This window comes from Gopherus flavomarginatus, chromosome 8 (assembly GCF_025201925.1).
Source record: "Gopherus flavomarginatus isolate rGopFla2 chromosome 8, rGopFla2.mat.asm, whole genome shotgun sequence".
Taxonomy (NCBI): domain Eukaryota; kingdom Metazoa; phylum Chordata; order Testudines; family Testudinidae; genus Gopherus; species Gopherus flavomarginatus.
The window spans coordinates 69,584,897-69,610,015 of NC_066624.1; the positions used below are offsets into that span (position 1 = coordinate 69,584,897).

The 25,119-nt window shown below is 44.8% G+C and overlaps 1 protein-coding gene across 2 annotated transcripts in view; it reads right to left on the bottom strand.

Annotated features, from left to right (window-relative positions):
- Window positions 1-4,422, bottom strand: part of LOC127056387 (glypican-1-like) — a 240,525-nt gene extending 236,103 nt beyond the window's left edge. For both annotated transcript variants that reach the window (XM_050964180.1, XM_050964179.1), the window contains exon 1: window positions 3,547-4,422. In XM_050964180.1, coding sequence (XP_050820137.1) covers window positions 3,547-3,703 — 157 coding nt within the window. In that variant the 5' untranslated portion in view covers window positions 3,704-4,422. The remainder of the gene's footprint in view (window positions 1-3,546) is intronic.
- Between the last annotated feature and the right edge of the window lie 20,697 nt (window positions 4,423-25,119).

The window sequence follows — 25,119 nt, forward strand, 5'->3', positions numbered from 1 at the left end:
CACCAAGTGCAAGGGGAGGGAGTAGCTTCCCTTAGTTTATAAGTCTTCCCTAAAGCAGATATTTATATGGAAATCAGGGGGTCAGGTTGGGATGCAGAGATTACTGATATGGGTAGATTTTTTTTTTTTTTAATATTTGGGAGTTTTGCCATTGACTTCAAAGCCATGAGATTTAACACCTTGTCTCTTCCTAAAGCACGTTTAATAATAGTACTTGAAATATGTAGAGTGCCTATACATGTCAATGCATTGTACAAATATTAATGTAAAGTTAGAAACCCACCCTCCACATTTAATGAGAAAGCCAGGGGGTCTGGACTCTTCCCTTAATTAGATCTGTATATGTTACTGAGCTAACAACAACAACTGTGTAGTTGCCTCTCTAGCTGCTCTGTACACTTACAACAGGAACTACCGTCTGCTGAGCCAAGGAGTTTTTATATTAGTCATAATCTCTTAAATCATTAAAAATTGTAGATTAAAACATCTGAAGTGTGCTAAAATGAATATAAATGCAGCTAACTCATTCTGAGTCACAGCCTGCATGGCTGGTACACCCTCCACTTCTTCTGAAGTCAAGAGGAGTCTGGGGATGCACGAGCCCTTTAATGATGGTACCAGACTCCTGAGCCAGTCCTAACAAACCAGGAGCAAGGCAGCCACATGTAGTTCTCTCTTGGCAGCCAAAGCCATGCGGCGATAAAGCAAGTTCCTCCTTTGCGAAAGAGGAAGACTATGGGAGGAGGAAAAACAGTAGGAGCTTCCTGAGGAGGAAGAGGATAAAGTGTAGTTGCCTCCAAAGAGTGAAGAACTGATGACTTTTAGGGAAATCCATGCATGTCTGACAAGCCACAAGATTGGCACTGGAAAACCTCTCTCACAGGGACTCTCAGTAAAAGCAGAGCCAGGCTGCTCATTACTAACTACCCCAATCAGCACTTTTTACTAAACTAAAATTGCTCCTACTGTTTGTTGTTGTGTAGACATTTACAGAAGTGACTGGAATCTTGAGCTGATCAGATTTCTGTCAAGCATTACAGTGGGTAACTAAAACATGTTTCACTGTATTTAAGTGACCACCCAAAGGGACAACAACATTTGGTGCTTAACATAAGTGATTTGCTAATAAAGGTGGAGCTGTATTCTACCCAGTATCTTTGGGAATGCTATAAAAAGTGGTCTCTTAAAACAAATCGGTTACCGTTTCTTGCTTAGTTGTAACTGAAAATCTATTTAAAGACCTTTAATCTGAAATGATCTAAACAATAAGTACATACTGTATATGATAGTCAAACCAGAAGCATACACAATATACACTCTGTGCCCAATCAAAATTGCCATGTGCATTTTCACAGTAAAATACATTCGTGTTTTATCTTTATTATACTGATAAATACAGATGAAAGTTTCTAAATTCTTAGAAGTTTGAAGTACACATGACAATCATCAACGATGAAACAAAGGATTCTCATTTTGTATTTTTAAGTACACAGTTGGCTGTGCTATAGGCAGAACATTCACATGTGAAGACACTATTCCCCATATTTTCTCTTCATTTCACCAGTTTTTACAATATTTATCTGTACAGTTTCACTGTTTACAATACTATATTGTCAAAGGTAAACAGTTTGATACTATATTTTCAAGCATTATTGCTTAAGATTGCAAACATGAATGCTGGTAACTTTTTAGAAATAATAAACAGAAATCTGCCTCATTTCTTTACCCATCTCAGCATTTCTAGGCACAAGAAGTTTTATACACACTGAACCTAAGACGCAAGATACTTATATCTTACGAAATCCATTTCACATAATCCTAAAACATGAACAACACTGAAGCCTGTACTATCATCATTTCATTTAGTGTTTCATCCACTCCCATGTACTCTCTTTCAAGACAATACTTCTTAAATGTTTACTCCCTTGAAGACTTTATAAGCTGCATGACATATTTAAGCTCTCCCTTACAGATAATTTGTAATCAAGTGAAAAAGGTCTTTTTTGCTTCACTGGATTCATTGCCCTCCCTAAAAAAAAAGCCCTCCATTGAAATTCTCCACTATTTCACTCTCAGAAACTTCCCATTTTACTTTAAAATCCACCTTTCAACAAAGAAAAAGTTCACATTTGTGAACAAAAGTTCAGCCTTCTCCATTTGTATGTCAGATGATGAGAATGTTCCCCATAAAATGACCCTATTGAAGTATTCATCATAAGAAATTCTGCAGCTTAGAAATGAACTACAAACTGCTATCTTGCTGAGACGTCCCTGTAGGTTGGCTTTGGCATGTACACTTGCATATCTTATGCTTTGTCTGAATTAGGAAGTTCCCATAAGTGAGCAAGAAAGCTCTTGGATATGGGTCACAAGTCTGTGAATCAGAACATAGGCAATGCTTTAAAAATAAACAAAGTAAACAACAATAAAAGCAAGTCTCAGCAGATATTTTCCCCCAGGTTTTTCAAAAACCTAACCAGACCTTTAAATATTATTTATGTTTCAGAGATTTTCTGAAAAGAAAACTCTGTATTTGCCAAAAAAAACAAACAAAAAAACCACATTTAGTTTGTATTCCACATCCAGTGTTAAGATAGCAGGAATAAATTCTGATGAAGGTGGCTGGGGTTACTGCCCTGTTTCAAACACCTGACAAAGGTCATTTTACTTACACTTCATTTTTTAACTGATAAATGCTTTTTAAACTGCTTTTCATCCAAAAGAAGATTAGGTAAAAAAAAAAAAATCAACTCTGCTCTCTTGTAACCTTGGAGCTCTTCCTAGCTTTGAAATCAAACCCATGAGATTTTGACTATCCTGGGTTCTGACCCAAATCCCCTAGATCACACAATGTACAATGATGAAAGGAATCACCCGAAATCTCAGAGCCTTTTGACATTAAACACTTTTTCACCACAGAGAATCAAGTAAAACCTTGCATATCTGGAGACTTTACAATTGTTAAAAAGGGTTAGGTGTGGCACATCTGGGGTTACCCTCCTCCTGAAGAAATCTGAGCTCTGACTTTTCACCACTCGCTGACTTTTAACTAACTCCCTTAAAAAAAAAAAAAAGCTACAAGAAATGGTTTTTCTCCTCATCCCAACAGTCCAGAACAGACTACCTTCCCATGCAATAAACACCAACTTAATTGCACTGGTCATCTGAGAAGGAGAGAGGAAATCACACCATTATTTGGATGGATCACTGTTGAATTGGTGGGTTCATTTACTAGAAAGCTGACGGGATGAGACGGAGACGTCCTGGAGTGTTGGGGGGGGGGGAAAAATCCTCTTTATTTTGGGGAAGCCCTGCCAATACCTCAGGAGCTGGTGCCCAAACACCCCCAGTTTGCACACGCCTGCAAAGCACCATCCTGCCTGAGTCCCACCTTCCAGCCAGCCATGGACCCTGACAAAGCGGAGTCTCTTTGTACAGGGAGCTGGGAAGCCGGGCTCCTAGCAGAGGTTGCCCTCTACGGGAGAGCCTTTGTAGAGCGCAGCCTGGTGTTTCGGGGGAAGGGTCTGGGGGTGCAGAGAGGCTCACCTGAGATCTCCGCCTGGGGTACCCCGTGCAGGCTGAATCCTTTGGTCGCATAAAACTGCCGGACCTCGGTGCAGCTCTTCGCTTTGCTGCCACTGTCACCCCGAGCCGGGGAGGCGGCGACACACAGAAGCCAAAATCCCCACGGAAAGAACTGCATCCTCCTTCTCCGCCGAGCCCCCCAATCTGCAGCGCAAAGGACAATCCCAAGGTCCCGCTGACCCCGGGCTGCAAAGCGGGCTCTCTCCCTCTGCCCGGCGCTCGCTAGCTGTTTGCAGGCACGGTGCACGGAATAGGGGGTGGGGGAGCTCAGTCCCACCTTCCCCCAAGCATCGCTGCCTCTCCGCCCCCCTAAAAAAACAACACTCCGGGGAAAGCAGATGGCAAGAGGGGGAGGGTTAATAAAAAGTCCTCAACCCACAGGCAAAAATCAGTGGGACCTAGGCAAGGCGGAGAGAGCCTGTGACTTCCAACAGCTATTGCAAGAAGATGGGGAAGAAGGACCGGGGGAAATCCTGGCTCTTCTGGGCTGACTTCCCAGGGATGGTGCAGCTGCCGCCACTCAGAACGCAGGAGCTCCCAGGGATGGAACCCGGCCCCGATCCCAGCAAAGGCAGATCCCACATATGTGTAAACGCTCTGGTTAGAGCAGAGGGCGCATCTCCCCCCACGCTCCGGCAGGGCGCTGCTGCAGGGGACGGTTGCGATGCACACGGATTACAGCCCGGAATGGGCAAAGTTTGAGGCCAGGAGCTAAGGGAGAGCGTGGAAGCAGCAGGGGCGGGGAGACGGCGCGGCTCTCCTCGGGAGCACCAGCACAGCAGCCCGCGTGTCCCAGGCAGGAGCAGTGAGCCCGGCCGGCAGCAGCGGCGCACCACCTGCAAAGAGGGCGAGGGCGGGGAAGCTCCGCGGCAAGGCAGGGCTTCCCCCGCCGGACGTGGCATCATGCAGCCCCTGCGCCAATCAAGGGCGGGGAGCGGCCCGCCCCCTGCCTTGCCCCCAGGCTCCTCCCACGCCTACCCGGGGGGTTGCTCAGTTAAACTCTGCTGCGGGGAGGCTATGCCACCGGCTCCCTGCGTGTTGACAGCAGGCGCCGCCACCTGCTAATTGGCACAAGTCAGGTCAGCGCGCGCCCCAGACACCGTTCCGCAGCCTCCGCACCTTGGGCTCGCTTCAGCGCCGGGCATCTCCTTCGGCCACAGGCCGGTGTAAGCCCTGCCTGCGCTCGGGGCCGTCTGGCCAGGTCCGCGGGCTGGAGTCCTCTGCACGGTGCAAGGCAAAGTCCGGCATGCAACCTGCACCCGGGTGTTCATTGCATACTTCACCTAGCATGCACCTTGTGCTCCATTACACAGCCGGCGGCGTCCTTCTGCAAACTACGGCACAGAGCCTAGGGTACTGGACAGTTAGTGGTGCAGGTTGAGTGCTAGGCTTTGCCCTGTATTTTTCAGAAGACCCAACCCAGCTATGTAATAACCAGGAACTGTAAAGCATCTTTAGGAAAGGTGGTCATGGAGCAAGGAAGACCCATTGTTTCAGTATCACTTAAACCAGTGGTTTTCAAACTTTTTTTCTGGTGACCCAGATGAAAAGAATTGTTGATGCCTGCAACCCAGCGAAGCTGGGGCGGAGGGGTTTGGGGTGTGAGAGAGGCTCAGGGCTGGGGAAGAGGGTTGGGCCGCAGGGTGGGGCCAGGAATGAGGGGCTCAGGGCTGGGGTAGAGGTTAAGGTGTGGGAGCAGGTCAGGGCTCTGGGTTGGGGACACAGGCTCTGGGGTGGGGATGAGGGGTTTGGGTGCAGGAAGGGGCTCTGGTTTGTGGGGGGGCTCAGGGCTAGGTCAGGGAGTTGGGACGTGGGCTTACCTTGGGCAGCTCCCAGGCAGCAGTGGTGCTAAGGCAGGCTTCCTGCCTGTCCTGGCACCGTGGACCAGGCTGCATCCTCGAAGTGGCCAGCAGCAGGTCCAGCTCCACAGGCCCCCTCCCAAGCTCTTATTGGCCAGTTCCCAGCCAATGGGAGTGTGGAGCCAGAGCTCAGTATTGGGGCTAGCCTGCCTTAGCAGGGCAGCACCATTGATGGGACTTTTAATGGGCTAGTCAGCGGTGCTGACCAGAGTCGCCACGACGCAGTGCCTTACATTCTACGACCCAGTATTGGGTCACAACCCACAGTTTGAAAGCCACTGACCTAAACACAGAGCTGCGGCAGCTGATTAACCGCATAAATTAATCTCAGCTTCTTGATCCCACTCTCAAGCGGCTGGGAAAACACTGGCACTAACTGAGCACATAGAATTCCTCCAATCCTGGTCCCTACAGAGTGATTTTCTTTTAAAATTGTATATATAAGGGATACTTGTTTGGGGGGGGCATTTATAAAGAAGATATTCAAAGATGGGCCCTTAAATGCAAAGACACAAGATATCACTGTCAAGGCTGACTCCCCACTCTTTCACTTTGAGTGCAGAAGCTGGGGTCCTGCAAGGATTCTAAAAATTAATACTGACCACTCCAGGCTTGTATTAAACTCCCAAGGTTACAGCTTTTCTCTGACCTTGGCTTGGTAAACGCTGCCACCACCCAAATGCAAAAAAAAAGTTTAAAAAATGGACCCAGCAAGTAGCACTCGGGAATTTCTCCCTGTGGGGTACCCTCAAGCCCTTTCACCCCCCACATTTATCTAAAGATTCCCTATCCAAATGATTCCTTCTAGATATGGAAGATAATTTTTCATACCTGGTTCAAACCTTACAAAACATTACTGCTTATAGCATTGCTGCTCCATGTCCCTGCAGCCCAGAGAGAACCACAGAACAAAGGGAAAGATTCTTTCCCAATTTTAAAAACTTCTAGCCTTCCCCTTGGCTTTTTTGGTCAGGTGCCCACTTTTTTTTTCTCCTCTTTACCTGAGAAATGTTTTAACCCTTTACAGGTAAAGCAAGTAGAGAACAGCTACCAAGAGGGATTTTACGGCTGGCTGGGTGTCCATCAAAGGGAGCTACCCCCACTTCATTTATAACATAGGCCCACAAATGCAAAGACACAAGCTATCACAAGGTTAGAATATGTATAATTTTTATCAGATTGCAAGTTATGCTATTGCCCTGACAAATCTGTATTTGAAACGTTGCGTGTGAAAAATGGAGCCAGTTTTCTTCTATTCATTCATATATCACACATCAGAATAAAATTGGCCTTAGTAAGGTTGTTATTCGTTTGTAGAATGGTGGAGTTGGAGGTGCCAACTGAGTTCAGGACCCAGCAGTGCTACACGCTGTACAAACACAGGCAGAAATATTCCCTGTCCCACTTTTTTGGACAAGACAGACAAAGGAGGTAATATTAATCTCACTTTACAAATAGGAAATTGAGAGATCTAGTTGTGTTGCCCAGCATCATGCTGTAAGTCTGAGGCAGAGCCAGAGGCCGAACCCAGGCCTACCTGAGTCTCAGTCCACATAGGGTATGTCTACACTGTGATAAAAGGCATGTGGCACCAAGTCTTAGAACCTGAGTCAGCTGACTCAGGCTCACAGTGTGCCAGGGCTGTCACAAGAAGACAGGTCATGCCTCCTCATTGTTGAAATCTGGTTAGCTCCCTCACGGTAAACAGCAATAGGTAAATCTACACTGCAATAGAAGACGCACACCTGGCCTGGGTCAGCTGACTCAGGCTCATGAGTTCAGACTGTGGGACTATAAATTTTCAGTGTGGACACTCAGGCTGACCAAGGGCAGCTCCAGCACAAGCCCAAACCTGTACACTGCAGTTTTATAGCCCTGCAATCTGAGCTCTGTGAACCCGAGTCAGCTGATCCAGGCCAGCTGCAGGTCTTCTACAGCAGTGTGGATATACCTGTAGATGTCCACTGGGAGGGAGCTAACCCAGTCTCAACAATGAGGAGACATAACCCATCTTCTTGTGATTTTCTGAAACCCAGTGAGGTACTGGGAGTTAACAGCCCCCTTGTTAAAGAAGGAGGTGGGGGAGGGCAGGGCATTTTCAGTTATAGGGTCTCAACTTTGGAATTTGCTTCCTGAAGCCTGAATTTGGTGATCTTTACCTCCGTGAAACACTTATCTGTCAGCCAGATACTCTGGGGACTGCCAAACATCCATCAGATGGGACCAATTTATAATCTCTGCTGAGATGAGTAAGATATAAACTAGTGACTAACAGGTGAAAGGCCCAATAGCTCATTAGTAACATCCTGAGACATCCAGTCCCCATAAATGCTAGTGTGTTACATGTTTGCAAATATCAGAGGGGTAGCCGTGTTAGTCTGGATCTGTAAAAGCAGCAAAGAATCCTGTGGCACCTTATAGACTAACGGACGTTTTGGAGCATGAGCTTTCGTGGGTGAATACTCACTTCCTCAGATGCATGCATCTGAGGAAGTGAGTATTCACCCACGAAAGCTCATGCTCCAAAACGTCCGTTAGTCTATAAGGTGCCACAGAATTCTTTGATGTTTGCAAATGAGGCTCGCTTCTTGACCTTTTTGGAGCTTTACACAGGCAGAGTTTTCCATTCTGTAAACATGGAAAATCTCCCACTCATGGTCTCAAACACACTGTCTGCTGTTAATAGAAGGGACAGCTTCTATTAACCAAAATAGAAACACTAAAAATGTAGCAGTAAAACACATTAACATAACATGTACATTTAATTCTAAATACATTTTGCAGTATAGAATCAACAGTTACTCCATCATTCTTACACTAACTTTTTGCATCATCAGGTTTTGAACTCAACACCTGCAGATCTACAACACAGACTTTAATTCAGCAATAGGAGTAACTAGTGAGAAGTAAAGCAGAAAGCCATTGGCTAGAGGGAACTTTTGATTGTAACTTTGGACATCAGTATTATGCTTGGTTTCCCATCCTGGCTCTGAGAACAGGTAGAGGGCTAGTGGTAACAGACAACTGAGACAAAGATAACAAAGCCTGTAGCAGGGAACAAAATCATTGTCACTCATGAGAAAATGGAAAGAGACTGCAACATGCACTCTGTTTATGCAGATTCCACTCTGCTATTTCCTGGGTAAAAGATCAGAGTACAAAAGCCCAATGCTTACTACCTTGTGATTAAAGCACTAGATTGGTTCAAGGAGATACTAGTTTAATTACCAGCTCTGTCACAGGCTTCCTGTGTCACCTTGGTCAGGTCACTTACTCTCTGTGGCATAGTTACTCATCTGTAAAATGGGGATAATACTTACTTATCTCTCCATGCTGTTGTGAGAGTATATTAATACATACATAAATGATTGTGAAGTGCTCAGATACTATGGTGATGAGGGCCAAATAAATAGACAAATGCATTTTTGACCATAAGCTCTTTAAGGCAAGAGCCATCTAACTTTACATACTGTACAACTTTGAGAAAACAAATGTAAATGCATAATAATGATAAGGGATTGTATATATTTTTATTGATAAAGTTTGAATATGCACCAAGAATTTGGGATAGGCACATTTTAAGCAATTTGAAATAAATTTTCAAAACATGATGAAAACATACTTTAATGTGTCTTACAAAATATACAGGAAATTAACTTCTTCCCCGTGCATATCTGAGGGGCAGATTCACTTTGTGAACACTGATTTTTTTTTCAACATTTTGAATTAAACAAAGTAGATAGAGTGAGTGACTTAATGTGAAAAAGGAAAACAGCAGATCCCCTATTTGTTGATTCCATAAACCAGCAGTCATTTAAGGAGAATAGTGATTTAGAAGGTGGGGGGGGGCGGAATAGAACCAGAGGATCAAAGAAAAAGTGAAACATAAGACATGTAGATAGAATGCAGAGAAAGAGTGCCAACAACTTAGGCAAAGAGAGATAGAAAATCCATCCTGCCACAGATAGCCTCTTGTCAGTCACAGACCAAGGGCTGCCTCCAGAAAAGCAGATTCAGGCATGGAGTTGTGGTATAGGTGTTCAGGTGGCAGGTGGATATAGAAAGGCCAATTCACCTGGCACAAGGTAAGAATTAAAAAATGGGGAAAACAGTTGGAAAGGAAAAGAATAGAGTTTATATCTTATTGGCATTAAAAGCTTGGAAACTTCATCTATTTTTCAAAAGTTTACATGGGAATATACTTTGAGACACACTGGACCTGATTCTTCTCTCCAGCTGATGCAAATCAGGAACAACCACACAGACATCAGTGGAGTTACCTGGACCAGATTCTCAGCTGGTGTAAAAATGGAGCAACCAAGTATCTGACCCACAAAAGTGTAAATGCCATTTGAGAAGAGAATCAGATGATCTTACTCCAAGTTGAGCCTGATTCTCTGCTGCCCTGCTCCTGTGAAACCATTTACAGCATGTAAAGTGAATGTAAAATGCCCCATTCTGATTTGTTAGTTTTATACCCACTTTTCATAGTGTAAATTATTGCATGAGGTACAAAGCAGAAAGTCAGGCACCTCCAGTTTAAAATCTTAGTCAAAGTCAAGTGCTTCCTTTAGTATTTTTTCTTCCTGTTTCTCTTCTCCAACTTCCATACTAAACCCACCAAGCGCACCAAGTTGACGTGCTCAGCAGGAACTGAACATGTGGCTTCCTGAATCAGGTCTAATTCAGGTATCTAGCAAATTTACTAGATTTCACCCTGCTTTCTGGGCCTGCTTATTTCTGAACTGGATCTTTCCACTCAACCTAAACTTTATCAGAGCATTCACAGAAATAGTGTGCTCGATTATTTTGGTGCTGGAAGAACATAAGATCAAACAGTCTCCTTAGGTTGTAAGAGGATCTATGTCCAGCTGACAAATAGAGCTTGATCTCAAGCAATTAAGTAAGGAAGCCGTTTGTCCTACTGAAGTGCTAAGACTTTCCAGGATTTGTGTGCCCAGTCAAGGATATTGTTCTATAGGACATGCAGAGCTGGGGCTCATTCCAAGAGGTCTGATCCTGCACCTTTTCAAAGTCAATGGCAAAATTCTCTTTGACTTGAGTAGTGCAGAGTCAGGTCCCAGATATAAGAAAATAAATACTTCTTCCTTCTGGTAAAGAAAAAAAGAGGCAGTGGGCCTCACAGATGGAATATGCATCACGATAGACCATAAGATACACAATGTAACATTGAGTGCAAAGAGAACAGTATATATATCTGCAATTCTGGTCTCCCATGTCTAGGAGAGATGAAGTCAAACTGGGACAGGTGCAGAGAAGGGCTACTAGGATGATCAGAGGAATGGAAAACCTACCTTATGAGATGAGACTCAAAGAGCTTGGCTTGTTTAGCCTAACCAAAAGAAGATACAATTGCTCTCTATAAATGTATCAGAGGGATAAATACCAGGGAAGGAGAGGGATTATTTAAGTGCCAATGTGGACACAAAAACAAATGGATATGAACTGGCCATCAAGAAGTTTAGGCTTGAAATTAGATGGTTTCTAACCATCTGGGAGTGAAGTTCTGGAACAGCCTCCAAGGGAAGCAATGGGGACAAAAAACGTAACTGACTTCAAGACTGAGCTTGATAAGTTTCTGGGGAAAGGATGGTATGATCAGGCTGCCTATAATGGCATCTAGCTGATCTACAACTGCCACAGCAAATATCTCCAGCGGCCGGTGGTGGGACCCTAGATGGGGAGGGCTCTGATTTTCTACAGTGAATTCTTTCCCAGATGTCCAGTGGGTGGGTCTTGCCCACCTGCTCAGAATCTAACTGATTGCCATATTTGGGGTCAGGAAGGAATTTTCCCCAGGTCAGATTGGCAGAGACCCTGTGATTTTTTTCACCTTCCTCTGCAGCTTGGGGCACAGGTCACTTGCAGGTTTAAACTAGAGTAGATGGTGGATTCTCTGTAATTTGAAGTCTTTAAATCATGATTTGAGGACTTCAGTAACTGAGCTGGAGATTAGGGGGTTATTACAGGAGTGGATGGGTGAGGTTCTGAGGCTTGCAATGTGCAGGAGGTCAGACTAGATGAATATGATGGTCCCTTCTAGCCTTAAACTCTATGAGTCTGTAGCACGATGCAGATTGCTATTTTAGTATTTCCAATAGATCACTTCCCTTTAAATGCAATGTTAAATCCCATTGTCCGTGGTAGAATTCTGTAGACTGAGATTGTGAAAAAAAATGTAAGAATCCAGGTAGAAAATCCTGGATCACACCATTCAATGGTAATCCCACTCTTCTCTTGGAAAACAACCACCCAATTTACCAACATTGACCAGAGCCAGCACTAGGCATAAGCACACTAAGCAATTGCTTAGGGACCTGAGCAGTTCAAGGGGCTCCCTATTCACTTTTTATTATAATTATTATTAATAATATTGTAGGGGTCCCCAATTCCTGCTTAGGGCCCCCGATGGGTGAACACCACCTCTGACATTGACTTAGGCCTGGTCTACACTATGACTTTAGGTCGAATTTAGCAGCGTAACCTCGATTTAAGCCTGGACCCGTCCACACGATGAAGCTCTTTTTTTCAACTGAAAGGGCTCTTTAAATCGATTTCTTTACTCCACCTCCGACGAGGGGATTAGCGCTGAAATCGTCCTTGCCAGGTCAAATTTTGGATAGTGTGGACACAATTCGACAGTACTGGCCTCCAGGAGCTATCCCAGAGTGCTCCATTGTGACCGCTCTGGACAGCGCTCTCAACTCAGATGCATTGGCCAGGTAGACAGGAAAAGGTCCGTGAACTTTCAAATTTCATTTCTTGTTTGGCCAGCGTGTTTGCAGAGCTCATGCAGAGCTCATCAGCATGATGTGCACATTGCCAGGGCACATTGCCCAGCCTGTAGTTTGTGAGAAGTCTATGACCATGTCCCTCTCGTCACCGCGCTGCTGTCGCCTCCTCGCCTGGTTTTGCGTGACACAATTGTCTGCCGTTGCTCTGACAACATGGCTTACAGGGAATTAAAATTAACAAAGGGGATGGCTTTACATCAAGGAGAAACACAAACAACTGTCACACAGAATGGCCCCCTCAAGGATTGAACTCAAAACCCCGGGGTTAGCAGGCTATTGATTTCACAAAACAAATCGGGTCAATTTCTTGTTTTGATCCATTTATCTTTTACATCTTAGGCTGGCAGCAGATGGTGCAGTATGACTGCAAGCCATCGTCATCTCCTGGGTGCTCGGCAGAAGACGCTGCATTACGATTGCTAGCTATCATCCTCTCCTGGCTGCTCGCCAGAAGATGGTGCAGTACAAGTGCTAGCCATTGTTGTCTCCTGGGTGCTTGGCAGAAGATCGGAATGACCTGGATGAGTCACTCCCATGTCTGCCCAGGCACCCCTGACCGTTCTCACCGAGGTCGGCTAAAAGAGCACCCAGGAATATGACGACAAGGGCTACCAATCATAATGCACCATCTGCTGCCAAAAGGCAATGAGCTGCTGCTGCGTAACAATGCAGTCCCATGTCTGGCAGCACCCAGGAGACGTACGGTGATGGTGAGCTGAGAGGGCTCCCTGCTTGCCGTGGTATGGTGTCTGCTCAGGTAACCCAAGAAAAAAGGTGCAAAACAATTGTCTGCCATTGCTTTCACGGAGGGAGGGAGAGGGGGGCCTGACGACATGTACTCAGAACCACCCGCGACACTGTTTTTGCCCCATCAGACATTGGGATCTCAATCCAGAATCCCAATGGGCAGCAGAGACTGCGGGAACTGTGGGATAGCTACTCACAGCTACCCACAGTGCCATGCTCCAGAAGTCGACGCTAGCCTCAGTACTGTGGACGCAGTCCGCCGACTTAATGCACATAGAGCATTTTGTGTGGGGACATGCACAATCGACTGTATAAAAACGATTTCTAAAAAACTGACTTCTATAAATTCAACCTAATTTAATAGTGTAGACATACCCTTAGGAATATATCACTGTAAAGACCAAAGTTACTCCATCCTGTTATCCTACTGTTACTACATATGAATCAGATTTCCCACTAAAAAGAAAATTTTGAAGGCAAAAAATGCTGTAAATTCACTGAAGAAACTGCTATTAATTGAGGGCAATGCAGGACATTTATTTCATTCTGTTATCAATCCTTTGTGTGTCTTTCTCTAAAGTTCCCTCTGAAAAAGAGTACTCCCGTGGTCTGAGATATAGACACAACACAGGAATGGTCATGTGCCTTAAAAGCAGTGCTTAACTTGATGGTATATAATAGCTTGAGACCAGTACAGAAGTTCATAGGCTACGAGTGCTTGATTTCAGCATTCCATTACTATGCAGAAGATTTTGCTCAAATGCTACAAAAATGTAACCAGACCACTCCCACTTTTTATCATTCAGAAGGACAATGTCCCAGAGACCAATACTTTTGGAAAGAGATTTGTGAAGCACTGAACAGCATTTCCCCAATTCTTGTTTTGTTGGCTCTCATGCTTTATCCTCCTTCAACCTTGGATCAGGACAGACCTACATTGGTTCCTTGGGAGGGTGCGGGAAGGAGGGAATAATAAAGCCTTGAATAAGGAAATCTGCAGAGTAGCAACATATGCATCTCTTGACTGTGTAGTAGAACAATGCAGAATTGATGCTTTATCTTCAGCTGATGCTACATTCAACATTACAGACCAAAATAGCATAAGTAATTAAAACAATTATCCTATGTTCAAGTGTTTATTACCTCTCCCCCAATACAATTACATACAGTAGAACCTGTTTATATCGGGAAATTGGTTATAAAGAAACTATTATGATGTAATGAAAATTCCAAATGGCTTCAATGCATTAGCATGGACTTTCACACTTCAAGCCTTGTCTACACTAGGATAATTACCTGTTGCTAACAGTAGGTGTCAGCATGAAGGACAAGTAATCCTTGAGAGGGTCATTTAGGGATTTGGGGATTGGTCCTGCTTTGAGCAGGGGGTTGGACTAGATGATCTCCAGAGGTCCCTTCCAACCCTAATAATCTATGATTCTGTGATTCTAAACTATGGCCAAACATAGGTTCGCTGCAAGTGTAGCAATGACAAACATTGCTCAGCGCCATTTCAAATACCATGGATATAACCTTGTTTTGAATACACCTTTATTTTGGAAATGACTTGTCACATAGGATTTCTCTATGCAAATAATACAAGGTATAGGCTACTAAACATCACATTTTTTTTAAATGGCCCAAATTCATCTGGTATAACCCCTCTCAAGTCAATGGAGTTGTATCTGGGATGGAATTCATCCAGTATGTTTTTCATTTTTCAATGTATGCATATTGTGAAGCAAACACATCACATGAAGGGAGACAGAAAATTCATTACGGCTACATAACAGGTTAAGGTGTTATTCCTGGGCCTGATCCCCAGAGAGTGTAAACTAGTGTTGCAATAGAGCCATGCTGCTTTATTGCAGATGAGGATCTCATTCCTAATCCAACATGTGTTGCCGTGTATCTTGAAAAAAAATCTTCTGCCAGGACCAAACACACATCCACGGTGCTGGATTTTTCAAGATGCAAGATGACGCACATTCATGTTCTTGAGATTAAAATAGAGCTCTTAATCTGATTCCCATTTAGCCAAGCTCTTAATGAACACAGAGCATGAACAGGAGAAAAGCAGAGAAATCCAGGAGTAAGAATAGGTCAAACTCACCAGCACACTTTTAATTTCTGTCTTCAAGTTTTACAATGCTGCTTCTGAGCACAGTATGGATATGAAATTGCTTGCAATTTTTGCTGAAGGCCAGGACTTCTCTCGTGTGGCTAAGGAAACAAAATTTAGCTCCATTGCCTCTGTTGTAAAGGATGCCAGGAAAATGTATTTTAAAAATACTTTAAACAGAAGTTAGCTGGAAAAAAATGGAACCTCACTTTCAAACCTTCCTTGCTGCATGACAAAAGCTAAACAGTCAGGTGCAGTGACTCACTCATTGTGAAATTTTTGGAGAGAATGCTGCCTTTTATAATAACATTGATGTTTCCCCAGTGATGTTTCAACACTGGCCAATTTAGAAAAGAGAAATGTAGTGCAAGGTGAAAGGTTATAGGCCAGCCAAAGAACTTAGAGATCATGGGACCATGAAAGAAGTACAACCTTTAAAATAAAATAAAATAAAATAAATAATAGCCATAAAAAACAAAAACAGAAACTTTCTAAAGGCCAGGAATTGAATTTGAACTCTTCCTTCACATACTGTACAAATATAAACTTCACTGCAAAAGCCACTGAGGGAGTTCTGAAGAGTTTCCCTCCGGAGGTCACATTAATCTATATTGAATGGAAGGAGGGGAGAGGAAATCTTCCAATCACTTTTTGAAAGCTGTCAGGCTTCTTTAGACTCCAATATTGGCCTCGTCTGCCCAGTAACCTTCTTAACTTATTCTCCTCACAATCTGCAATGCCTCTGCAGCCTAGGGAGTATGAAATTAAATTATGAAATATTTTATTATTTGTGGCTGTTGCATTCTGCTCCATCCTCACTTGTTTCTATTCCTTTCTCAGTCTCCTTTTATTTTTTTTTCTGGTGGAGACAAGGGAGAAGGGCGGAAAAACAATGCCTACAATAAAATACATATATTTCTCCAGTATTAGATGGGTTGCTGTTAGCATCCCAATTAGATTTTAGGATTCTGATTTGAGACTAACTCAGCTAGATTTTATGCGTCAAGTCCTTTCCATAATCACTAAGCCACAAAGCATCCTGATTTTTTAAAAGTACACTAATGTCATTTATACCTAATATTAATTGTATCTAAAATAGTTGTAATATGATTAAGAACATCCTTCAGATTCTAAATAAAGCAGATTGTAATACATGCTATGGTGTGGGACCTCCAAAAACACCATAGGATTGAGGTGTTGTGCTCTCCTGTTTTCTCAGCAGTAGCAGTTAACTTACAAACATTATTTGCTGATGCAATATACATAAACCAAGTTGCTTTTGCACAAGAAGATGTTATATAAACTGAAATTATTAGGCAAACAGACACCTCAATTGCAGCTCCACTTAAATTAGAAAAAATAAATGGTTTCCAAATGGAATATGGAACAGATAAGGGAAGAAATTATATTTTCAAGGTTCATCTCTTCTGAGTGTAAGAAATAAAAAGAGAAAAGTTAAACATTTGATTCTACAGTGTACTTGACTCTGCCTTTCAGGATCTGGGTCTAACGGACTTAAACACTTAATCAAGAACCCCATATGGTACTTTCCTGATAATTGCCTGGGTTGCTCCATAAGTATTTCCTTTTTTCCTGTGAAAACTCCATTAAGTACCTCTTGACTCTCAGAGAGTGCAGGGAATTTTAAACATCCCTTTTCTCCCTGTGATCTCCCTATTTCCCTCCATGTTTCAAGATCACTCCAGTTAATTACACACATGAAGAATAAACCGGAAAAAAAGAGTGAAGGGAATCAACCTCCCAGCACCCATCATTTATCTACTGCTAGTGATCCTTGTTTCCTCTTCTTTGGAACTCTGCCACCTGAACCAGATAATTACTGGATATAATAATGGTAGCAAGCCATACACTCCACATAAATGCTATCTATCTCGCTAAGCAGAGGCTCCCATGCCGCGCCTGACATGGGACTTTTCTATCAATGCCTGAGAAATTTTTGTGGAAGCCTATGCATCTACTCTACACTGCATGAGGGTAAATATAGAGATAGGGAGCTTCTGAAGCTGGGGCAGATTTGTTGTTTCTGAGTTAAGCCGTAAATGAACAACTGAATTATCTTAGAAAAGAAAATATTGTCATTTAGCATTCCCTACTGCTTCTGCTGAGATGGCCACCCTAAATCCTCAAGGAGGTAGAAGGGAATTTAGCCTGATTTGATTCCTAATAGCTGTTTTAGGGCATGTCTACACTTATAGAGTGGCACAGCTGTATTGGTGCCTCTGCAGCATGTGTGATGAAGACGCTCTTGTCATAGTATAATTCCCAATTCTGAACCTTAGCGTCCAAAATATGGGTACTAGGATGAATTCCCCTAAGCTTAATTACCAGCTTAGATTTGTTAAGCTGCCACCACCCAAAAATATAGTGTTTTGGGGCACTCTGGTCCCCCCAAAAAACCTTCCCTGGGACCCCAAGACCCAAATTCCTTGAGTCTCACAACAAAGGGGAATAAACCATTTCCCCCCCTTCTCCCTTCCAGGTGTTCCCTCCCTGGACTCCTGGAGAGAGACACAGATTCAAGCTCCGTGAATCTAAACAAAGGGATTCCCCCTTCTCCTTTCTTCCTCCTGCTCTCTTTCCCTTCTCCCCACCAATTTCCTGGTGTACACAGACTCAGTTCCTTTGAGTCTTAACTAGGAGAAAGAAATCATACAGGTCTTAAAGCAAAGCTTTTAATAAAAAGAAAGAAAAAAAGTAAAAGTTTATCTCTGCAATTTAGATGGTAAAAAGTTACAGGGTCTGTCAGCTTATAGAAACTAGAAAGAAGCCTCCCCCCCAGCAAAATACAATTTAAAATACTTCCAGCAAACTGCACATTGCAAATAAAGGAAAACAAATAAAAAGACTATAGCGCCTTTCTACCTTTATACTCACAACATTGGAATAGAAGATTAAAGAGCCTGTAGGTACGTGTCGTCACTCTCAGAGCCCAGAGAGAACAAAGCAAAACCCAAAAAACACAATCAAAGGCTTCCCTCCACCGAGATTTGAAAGTATCTTGTCTCCTGATTGGTCCCCTGGTCATGTGTTTGGTTCCCTGTTTGTTAACCCTTTACAGGTAAAAGAGACATTAACCCTTAACTATCTGTTTATGACAGCTCTATGCCGACGGGAGAGTGGCATAGCTTCTCCCGCTGACATAGCAGTGTGCACAATAGCTCTTATGTTGCTCCGCGGGGTGGAATATTCACACTCCTGAGTGACATACATTTTGCCAACATAGGCGGTAGCGTAGGAACAGTCTAAAAGCCTTATAGCTAAAACTGCACAATGCCCTAACAATGCACCTCAGATATTCAGACCAAGAATACCAATGCCTATAAAGTATTAATAAATTATAATGACATGCTAACTAATCTCCTTACACATGCTTAAGGCAATTTTCCTCTCATTTTCTGCATCTCACAAATGTCTGTTTCACCTAAACAAGAAGAATGATCTGGTGAACTACAGAGCTCATAACTCATTTTTAAAGTGGAAAAATGAAATTTTCCCCAAATCCCCGTTTACTAATGTTTTGTGAAATGAACTGTTCAAGACTATCCATCTGAGAAAGAACTGAAAGTCTTCCTCCTTGTCCTCTAGAAGTGGCATAATAAATGCACGGCTGGTTCCTCATGGGATGTGTAGTGTAGCCTATGAGAACGTGAGTTCTGTTTCTTAATACATAGATTTTGCAGACATCCATTATGCATTCACATGGACTTACTTTGCAGCTTTCTTTTTCCTTTTTGCCTTCATACTTTTAACGGTGGCTTTTATTCCAGGAAAGAAGAATGAGAAGTGGACAGAATATGAAACAAACAGGACAAAAATTGTTCCTTGTTCAGGTTACAGACAATAGAGACTGATTGCAAACTCTTTTCTTATGCAAAATGCCCAAAATGGGAATTTTGCCTGAGTAAGAAGTGCAAGACTGCTTCCCTAAACTTTATAGAGTATACAGTTATAAACTCGTCACCTTAAACCCTGTAAGGTTAGCCATAAATTATTGGGTTCACATTTTACAGCCCAGGAGCACACAGTTAGGCACCTAACTCCATATTTAAGTGCCTCAGTGGAAGTGTCCTGATTTCCAGAGATGATGAGCACCTTGACCATTCTAAGGCCATGGCTACACTGGAGAGTTGCAGCGCTGGTGGTGGGTTTACAGCGCCGCAACTTACTCTGTGTCCACACTTGCAAGGCACAGCCAGCACTGCATCTCCCTGGCTGCAGCGCTGGCTGCACACCTGGTCTGCTTGGGGTGTAACGATTGCAGCGCTGGTGATGCAGCGCTGCTCGTCAAGTGTGGCCACCGAAAGTGCTTTTATTGGCCTCCAGGGTATTAGGAGGTATCCCAGAATACCTTTTCAGCCACTCTGCTCATCAGTTCGGACTCTACTGCCCTGAGCTCAGGTGACCCGCCCTTTAAATACCCCAGGAATTTTAAAAATCCCCTTCCTGTTTGCTCAGCCAGGTGTGGAGTGCAATCAATCTATCAATCAATCAGTAACCATGCCTCCACACGCCAAACGAGCCCCAGCATGGAGCACGGGCGAGTTACTGGACCTCATCAGTGTTTGGGGTGAGGAAGCTGTGCAGTCACAGCTGCGCTCCAGCCGTAGGAATTATGATACTTATGGGCAGATATCAAAGTCCATGCTGGAAAGGGGCCATGAGCGGGACGCGGTGCAGTGCAGGGTTAAAGTAAAGGAGCTGTGGAGTGCCTATTGCAAAGCCCATGAGGGAAACCGCCGCTCAGGTGCTGCTCCCACGACCTGCCATTTTTACAAGGAGCTGGATGCGATACTTGGGGGTGACCCCACCGCCAATCCGAGGACCATGATGGACAGTTCAGAGCAGAGAGAGGAGAGGGAGGTGGAGGGGGGGAGGAAACCAAGAGTGAGGGTACTGGGGGCGGGGGAGACACCCCAGAGTCCCAGGAGGCATGCAGCCAGGAGCTCTTCTCAAGCCAGGAGGAAGCTAGCCAGTCGCAGCAGCTGGAACTTGTTGGTGAAGAAGAAGCAGAGGAGTGTGTTCCCGGTAAGCAGCTTTTATTTTCAGGATGAAATGTTTCGGGAGAGGAGCGGGGGTTATGACTGCATGCATGCATGCCTAGATGTGGAATAGCCCATTGATGTGGTCTATCACGTCTTGGTAATCGGTGTCTGTAATCTCTTCAAAAGTTTCTGCCAGAGCGTGGGCAATGCGCTTGCGCAAGTTTATAGGGAGAGCCACTGTGGTCCTTGTCCCAGTCAGGCTAACACGTCCGCACCACTGTGCCGCGAGGGGTGGGGGGACCATTGCTGCACACAGGCAAGCTGCATAGGGACCAGGGCGGAATCCGCATTGCTGTAGAAGACCCTCCTGCTCTTCCCAGGTAACCCACAGCAGCGAGATATCTTGCAGGATTAACTCCTGTGTAAAATGTACGGATAGTGTTCAGTGCAGTTCCCCCCATGCTGCTCTCTGCCTTCCCCAATGAACAGAAACCCCAGTGCAGCCCTGACCCAAGCAGTTCCCCTTCCCAGGTGAGCCGCGGTAGTGAGATATCTTGCAGGATTAACTCCTGTGTAAAATGTAGGGATAGTGTTCAGTGCAGTTCCCACCACGCTGCTCTCTGCCTTCCCCAATGCACAGAAACCCCAGTGCAGCCCTGAACCAAGAAATCCCCCTTCCCAGGTGAGCCGCGGCAGCGAGATGGCTTCCACGATTACTTAACTCCTGCACTCATTTCCCATTACTCATCATGTCTTCGCTGCTGTGGCCTCTCTGTGCTGTGCTTGCTATGTGTAAAGTGTGCTACAATGAGACTAAAAACTCCTTCACTGTGATTATACACAATGCAGCCTCTGTAATAAATGTTTCCATTTTTGTATTTTTTCTAATGACAGTGTCCTTGACTAGTACTAGTAACATACCGGCCCTACCACAGACTGCTGAAAAGCTACAAAACCTGAGGAGGAAACCAAGAAAAAGCAAAGAAAATTTGGTGAAAGCAGTTATGAATCAGTCTACCAGAGAGAGCAAGAGGCTTCAGGACTGGAGAGAAAAGATTCAGCAGTGGAGGGAAACACAAAGCAGGAGAAAGGAATTGGCTACCAAGAAAAGCACTAAACAGCTGATAAGCCTCCTGCTGCGCCAAACAGACTGTATGCAGTCATTGGTAGCCATGCAGGCAGAGCACTACCGTGCTGCCTCCCCCGTCCCAAAGCTCTCTCCCTTGTGCCCCAATGTCAGCTCAAAACCCCCTTCTCCAGCATCCAGGTTCTTACCACCACCAGCTGCCCCCAACACCTGTACGTTCACCTACCAGCCCTGAGAACTATGACCCTTGCCCTCTGCACTCAACCCCCATCACCATGCAGCATTTTCATCCTGAAGTGCAGCAGTCATTGCACAACACTCCAGGCAGGACATATTCAAACCTCTGACTGTACAGTTCACCACCCTACCCCCCTGCCCTTTTACTTACTTTGTTTTCAATAAATGATTTCTTTGCTTTTAAAACAGTTTTTATTATTGCAGAAAGTGAGATACCGTACCCCAAGGAAAGAACAGGCACTGCAAATCATTGTAACCACTGCACTTCACTCCCGTGCAAAGCAGCAAACATTACTGTTGGCTTTCAGCCTCAAATTGCTCCCTTAAGGCATCCCTAATCCTTGTAGCCTTGTGCTGGGTCTCTCTAGTAGCCCTGCTCTCTGGCTGTGCAAATTCAGCATCCAGGCATTGAACCTCGGAGGTCCATTCCTGACTGAATGTTTCACCCTTCCCTTCACAAATATTATGGAGGGTAAGCGGATATAACCGCAGGGATGCTGCTTTCCCCCAAGTCTAGCTTCCCATAAAGAGATCTCCAGCGTCCCTTTAAATGGCCGAAAGCACACTCCACAGTCATTCTGCACCGGCTCAGCCTGTAGTTGAACCGGTCCTTGCTCCTGTCAAGCTTCCCTGTATACGGTTTCATGAGCCAAGGCATTAACAGGTAAGCGGGGTCTTCAAGGATCACAGTGGGCATTTCGACGTCCCCTACTGTGATCTTCCGGTCTGGGAAAAAAGTCCTGGCCTGCAGCTTCCTGAACAGGCCACTGTTCTGAAAGATGCGTGCATCATGCACCTTTCCAGGCCAGCCTGTGTAAATGTCAATGAAATGCCCACGGTGATCCACAAGCGCCTGGAGAACCATAGAGAAATACCCCTTCCGATTAATGTACTCGGATGCCAGGTGAGGTGGTGCCAGAATAGGAATATGCGTCCCATCTATCGCCCCTCCACAGTTAGGGAAACCCATTTGTGCAAAGCCATCCAGAATGTCCTGCACGTTCTCCAGAGTCACGGTTCTTCTTAGCAGGATGTGATTAATGGCCCTGCAAACTTGCATCAACACTATTCCAACGGTCGACTTTCCCACTCCAAACTGGTTCGCGACCGATCGGTAGCTGTCTGGCATTGCCAGCTTCCAGACTGCAATAGCCACCTGCTACTCCACTGACAGGGCAGCTCTCAATCTCGTGTCCTTGCGCCGCAGGGTGGGGGTGAGCTCCTCACACAGTCCCATGAAAGTGGCTTTTCTCATCCGAAAGTTCTGCAGCCGCTGCTCGTCATCCCAGACTTGCAGGACGATGTGATCCCACCACTCAGTGCTTGTTTCCCGAGCCCAAAGGTGGTGTTCCACGGTGCTGAGCATGTCCGTTACTGCCATAAGCAATTTAGTGTCACACGCGTCAGGCGACTCGATATCATCGTCAGAATCCTCACTGTCACTTTGGAACTGAAGGAATAGCTCAACTGCCAAACGTGATGTGCTGGTGACATTCATCAGCAAAGTCCTCAGCAGCTCGGGCTCCATTTCCCACATAAATCATGCTGCACAGAGACTCACAATGGCGCCAAACTGCTGGGATGTGAAGCGATGCACCACGGGGCATTGGGGCAGGAAGCGGAATGACCCGCACCCTTTCGTCCCCTTCCCACAACCCATGGCACCAAAATGGGACAAGGTGCTCTGTGGGATAGCTGCCCACAATGCACCACTCCCAACAGTGCTGCAAATGTAGCCACACTGCAGCGCTGGTAGCTGTCAGTGTGGACACACTGCAGCACTGTCCCTACACAGCTGTACGAACACAGCTGTAACTCCCAGTGCTGCACACCTCCAAGTGTAGCAGGTGTTCAGTACCGCTAGGCAATAGGCTCAGGGCTCCTTAAAGCTATTTCAGCGCCTGTCCTGAAATGTGCCAACTGCCTTCTGTGTGGTCAACTGTTGTGGACCTTGGTGGGAGTAGAGGGCACTCAGGCCCTGGAAGAGCTAGTGATAAACATCACACAACCATGGATACAAGGGAAAGTGAGACATATTAATACTGTTTATGGGGAACCTTTCCAAAACTGTCCTTAGTGCTACACATTATAAACCTATCATGATACTATTAAATAGTCTAAAGTCAGAGATACTGAAGGAGATCAGGTGGGTGCCCTAATCTCCCCTGTCACCGCCCTGCCCTTAAACATCTTTGCTGGAGCTCTGAGAGTCATCCATTTTTCTTGATGCTTTATCCTCCTCAGTTCTCATCTTCCATGAATGCAACTGCTTTCACAGCCTGTCAGCAATGATCTTTATTCAGCTGGAGGGGTTAGCTGTAAGACACTCCTTTTCCTTTTGAGGGCAGAATGCTTTGCCTCCCTAACACGCCTGCAGACCCTGCTATCGAGGGAGCATGAGACGGGCCAAAGGAACTGAGCTCGGAGCTTCTGAATGACAATGAAGAGCACTGTGACAGATGACCTTTTAGTTAACCTGTTTTATATTCATTTTGCAGTGTAACCCCTCTGGTTTAACTGTGGAGGGTCTTTTGTTTGTTTACAACAATAGTCAGGGTTGGTACAAGAAAATCAAGGGCTCTCAGTAAAGCCAGATTGGCTTCCCATTTTTAACACTTCTACTCAAGGTCCTCTACATCTACAGGTTTGATTCAACTCCAACAAAAATTCCTGGGGATACCCCACAAAAACAAAAAATAAAGCCAGATTACTAGGTATCTCTGTAGTTCATTGGTTGGGAACTAAGTCTGCCTGCTTTTAGTTTCATATAATCAGAATGCATGGACTTAACTTAATAAGAATTCTTCAAATAGTAATTAAAAAGAAAGAAGCACTAGAGCTACAATAGTTGCCAAGGAGGATAAGTCAGAAATCTTTAGTTTTAGATTGGGTGGGACTGAAAAAAATAAATCAGAAGGCATGGAAATTAAGGCAGCACCTGTCAGGGATGTTCTAGATAATACTTAGTCCTGCCTTGAGTGCTGGGGACTGGATTGGAAGACCTCACAAGGTCCCTTCCAGTCCTATGATTCACTGGAGAATATCGAAGGCAGCAAAATATTGAGAAATGCCGCCAAGTGTAACACCTGTGATAACCACAGATAAATCTCCTATTGGAGTTACATATCTGATTCTCTGCTATGGGATCCTGTTACTATCTTGCAAGACATGGGGAGAACAGAAGTGATGGAAAAGACCCACTTTGGTCATCTAGTCCATCTTCTGCCAGTGCAGGATTATCCCCTATTGTATATTTATACGTGCACTAAGGTTTCTGCAGATGTATAACAGGTTCTCAAGCTAGAGGTTATGAACAGGTCTCAAGGAGTTGCAGTCACCTTGCCCTTCCGATATTGCTAAATAGGCAGAGGGTCTTGGTATGGCAAAGGTTGAGAATCAGTGTTGTGTAGAATCTTCTACTGTATCTCTTGCATTGGCAGGGCCGGCTCCAGGTACCAGCATCCCAAGCAGGTGGCTTGGGGTGGCAATCTGCAAGGGGCGGCAGTCTGTGTGTTTTTGCCCCCGAGTAGCGTGCCAAATTGCTGCCGCAGACGGCAAGAGCAGTCTGTGTGCCGTTAGGGTGGCTCACGCGTTTCCGCAACGGAGGCAATTCGGTGGCAGCTTCTATGTTCATCTGTCCGTGGCAGCGCAACTTCTGTCTTCC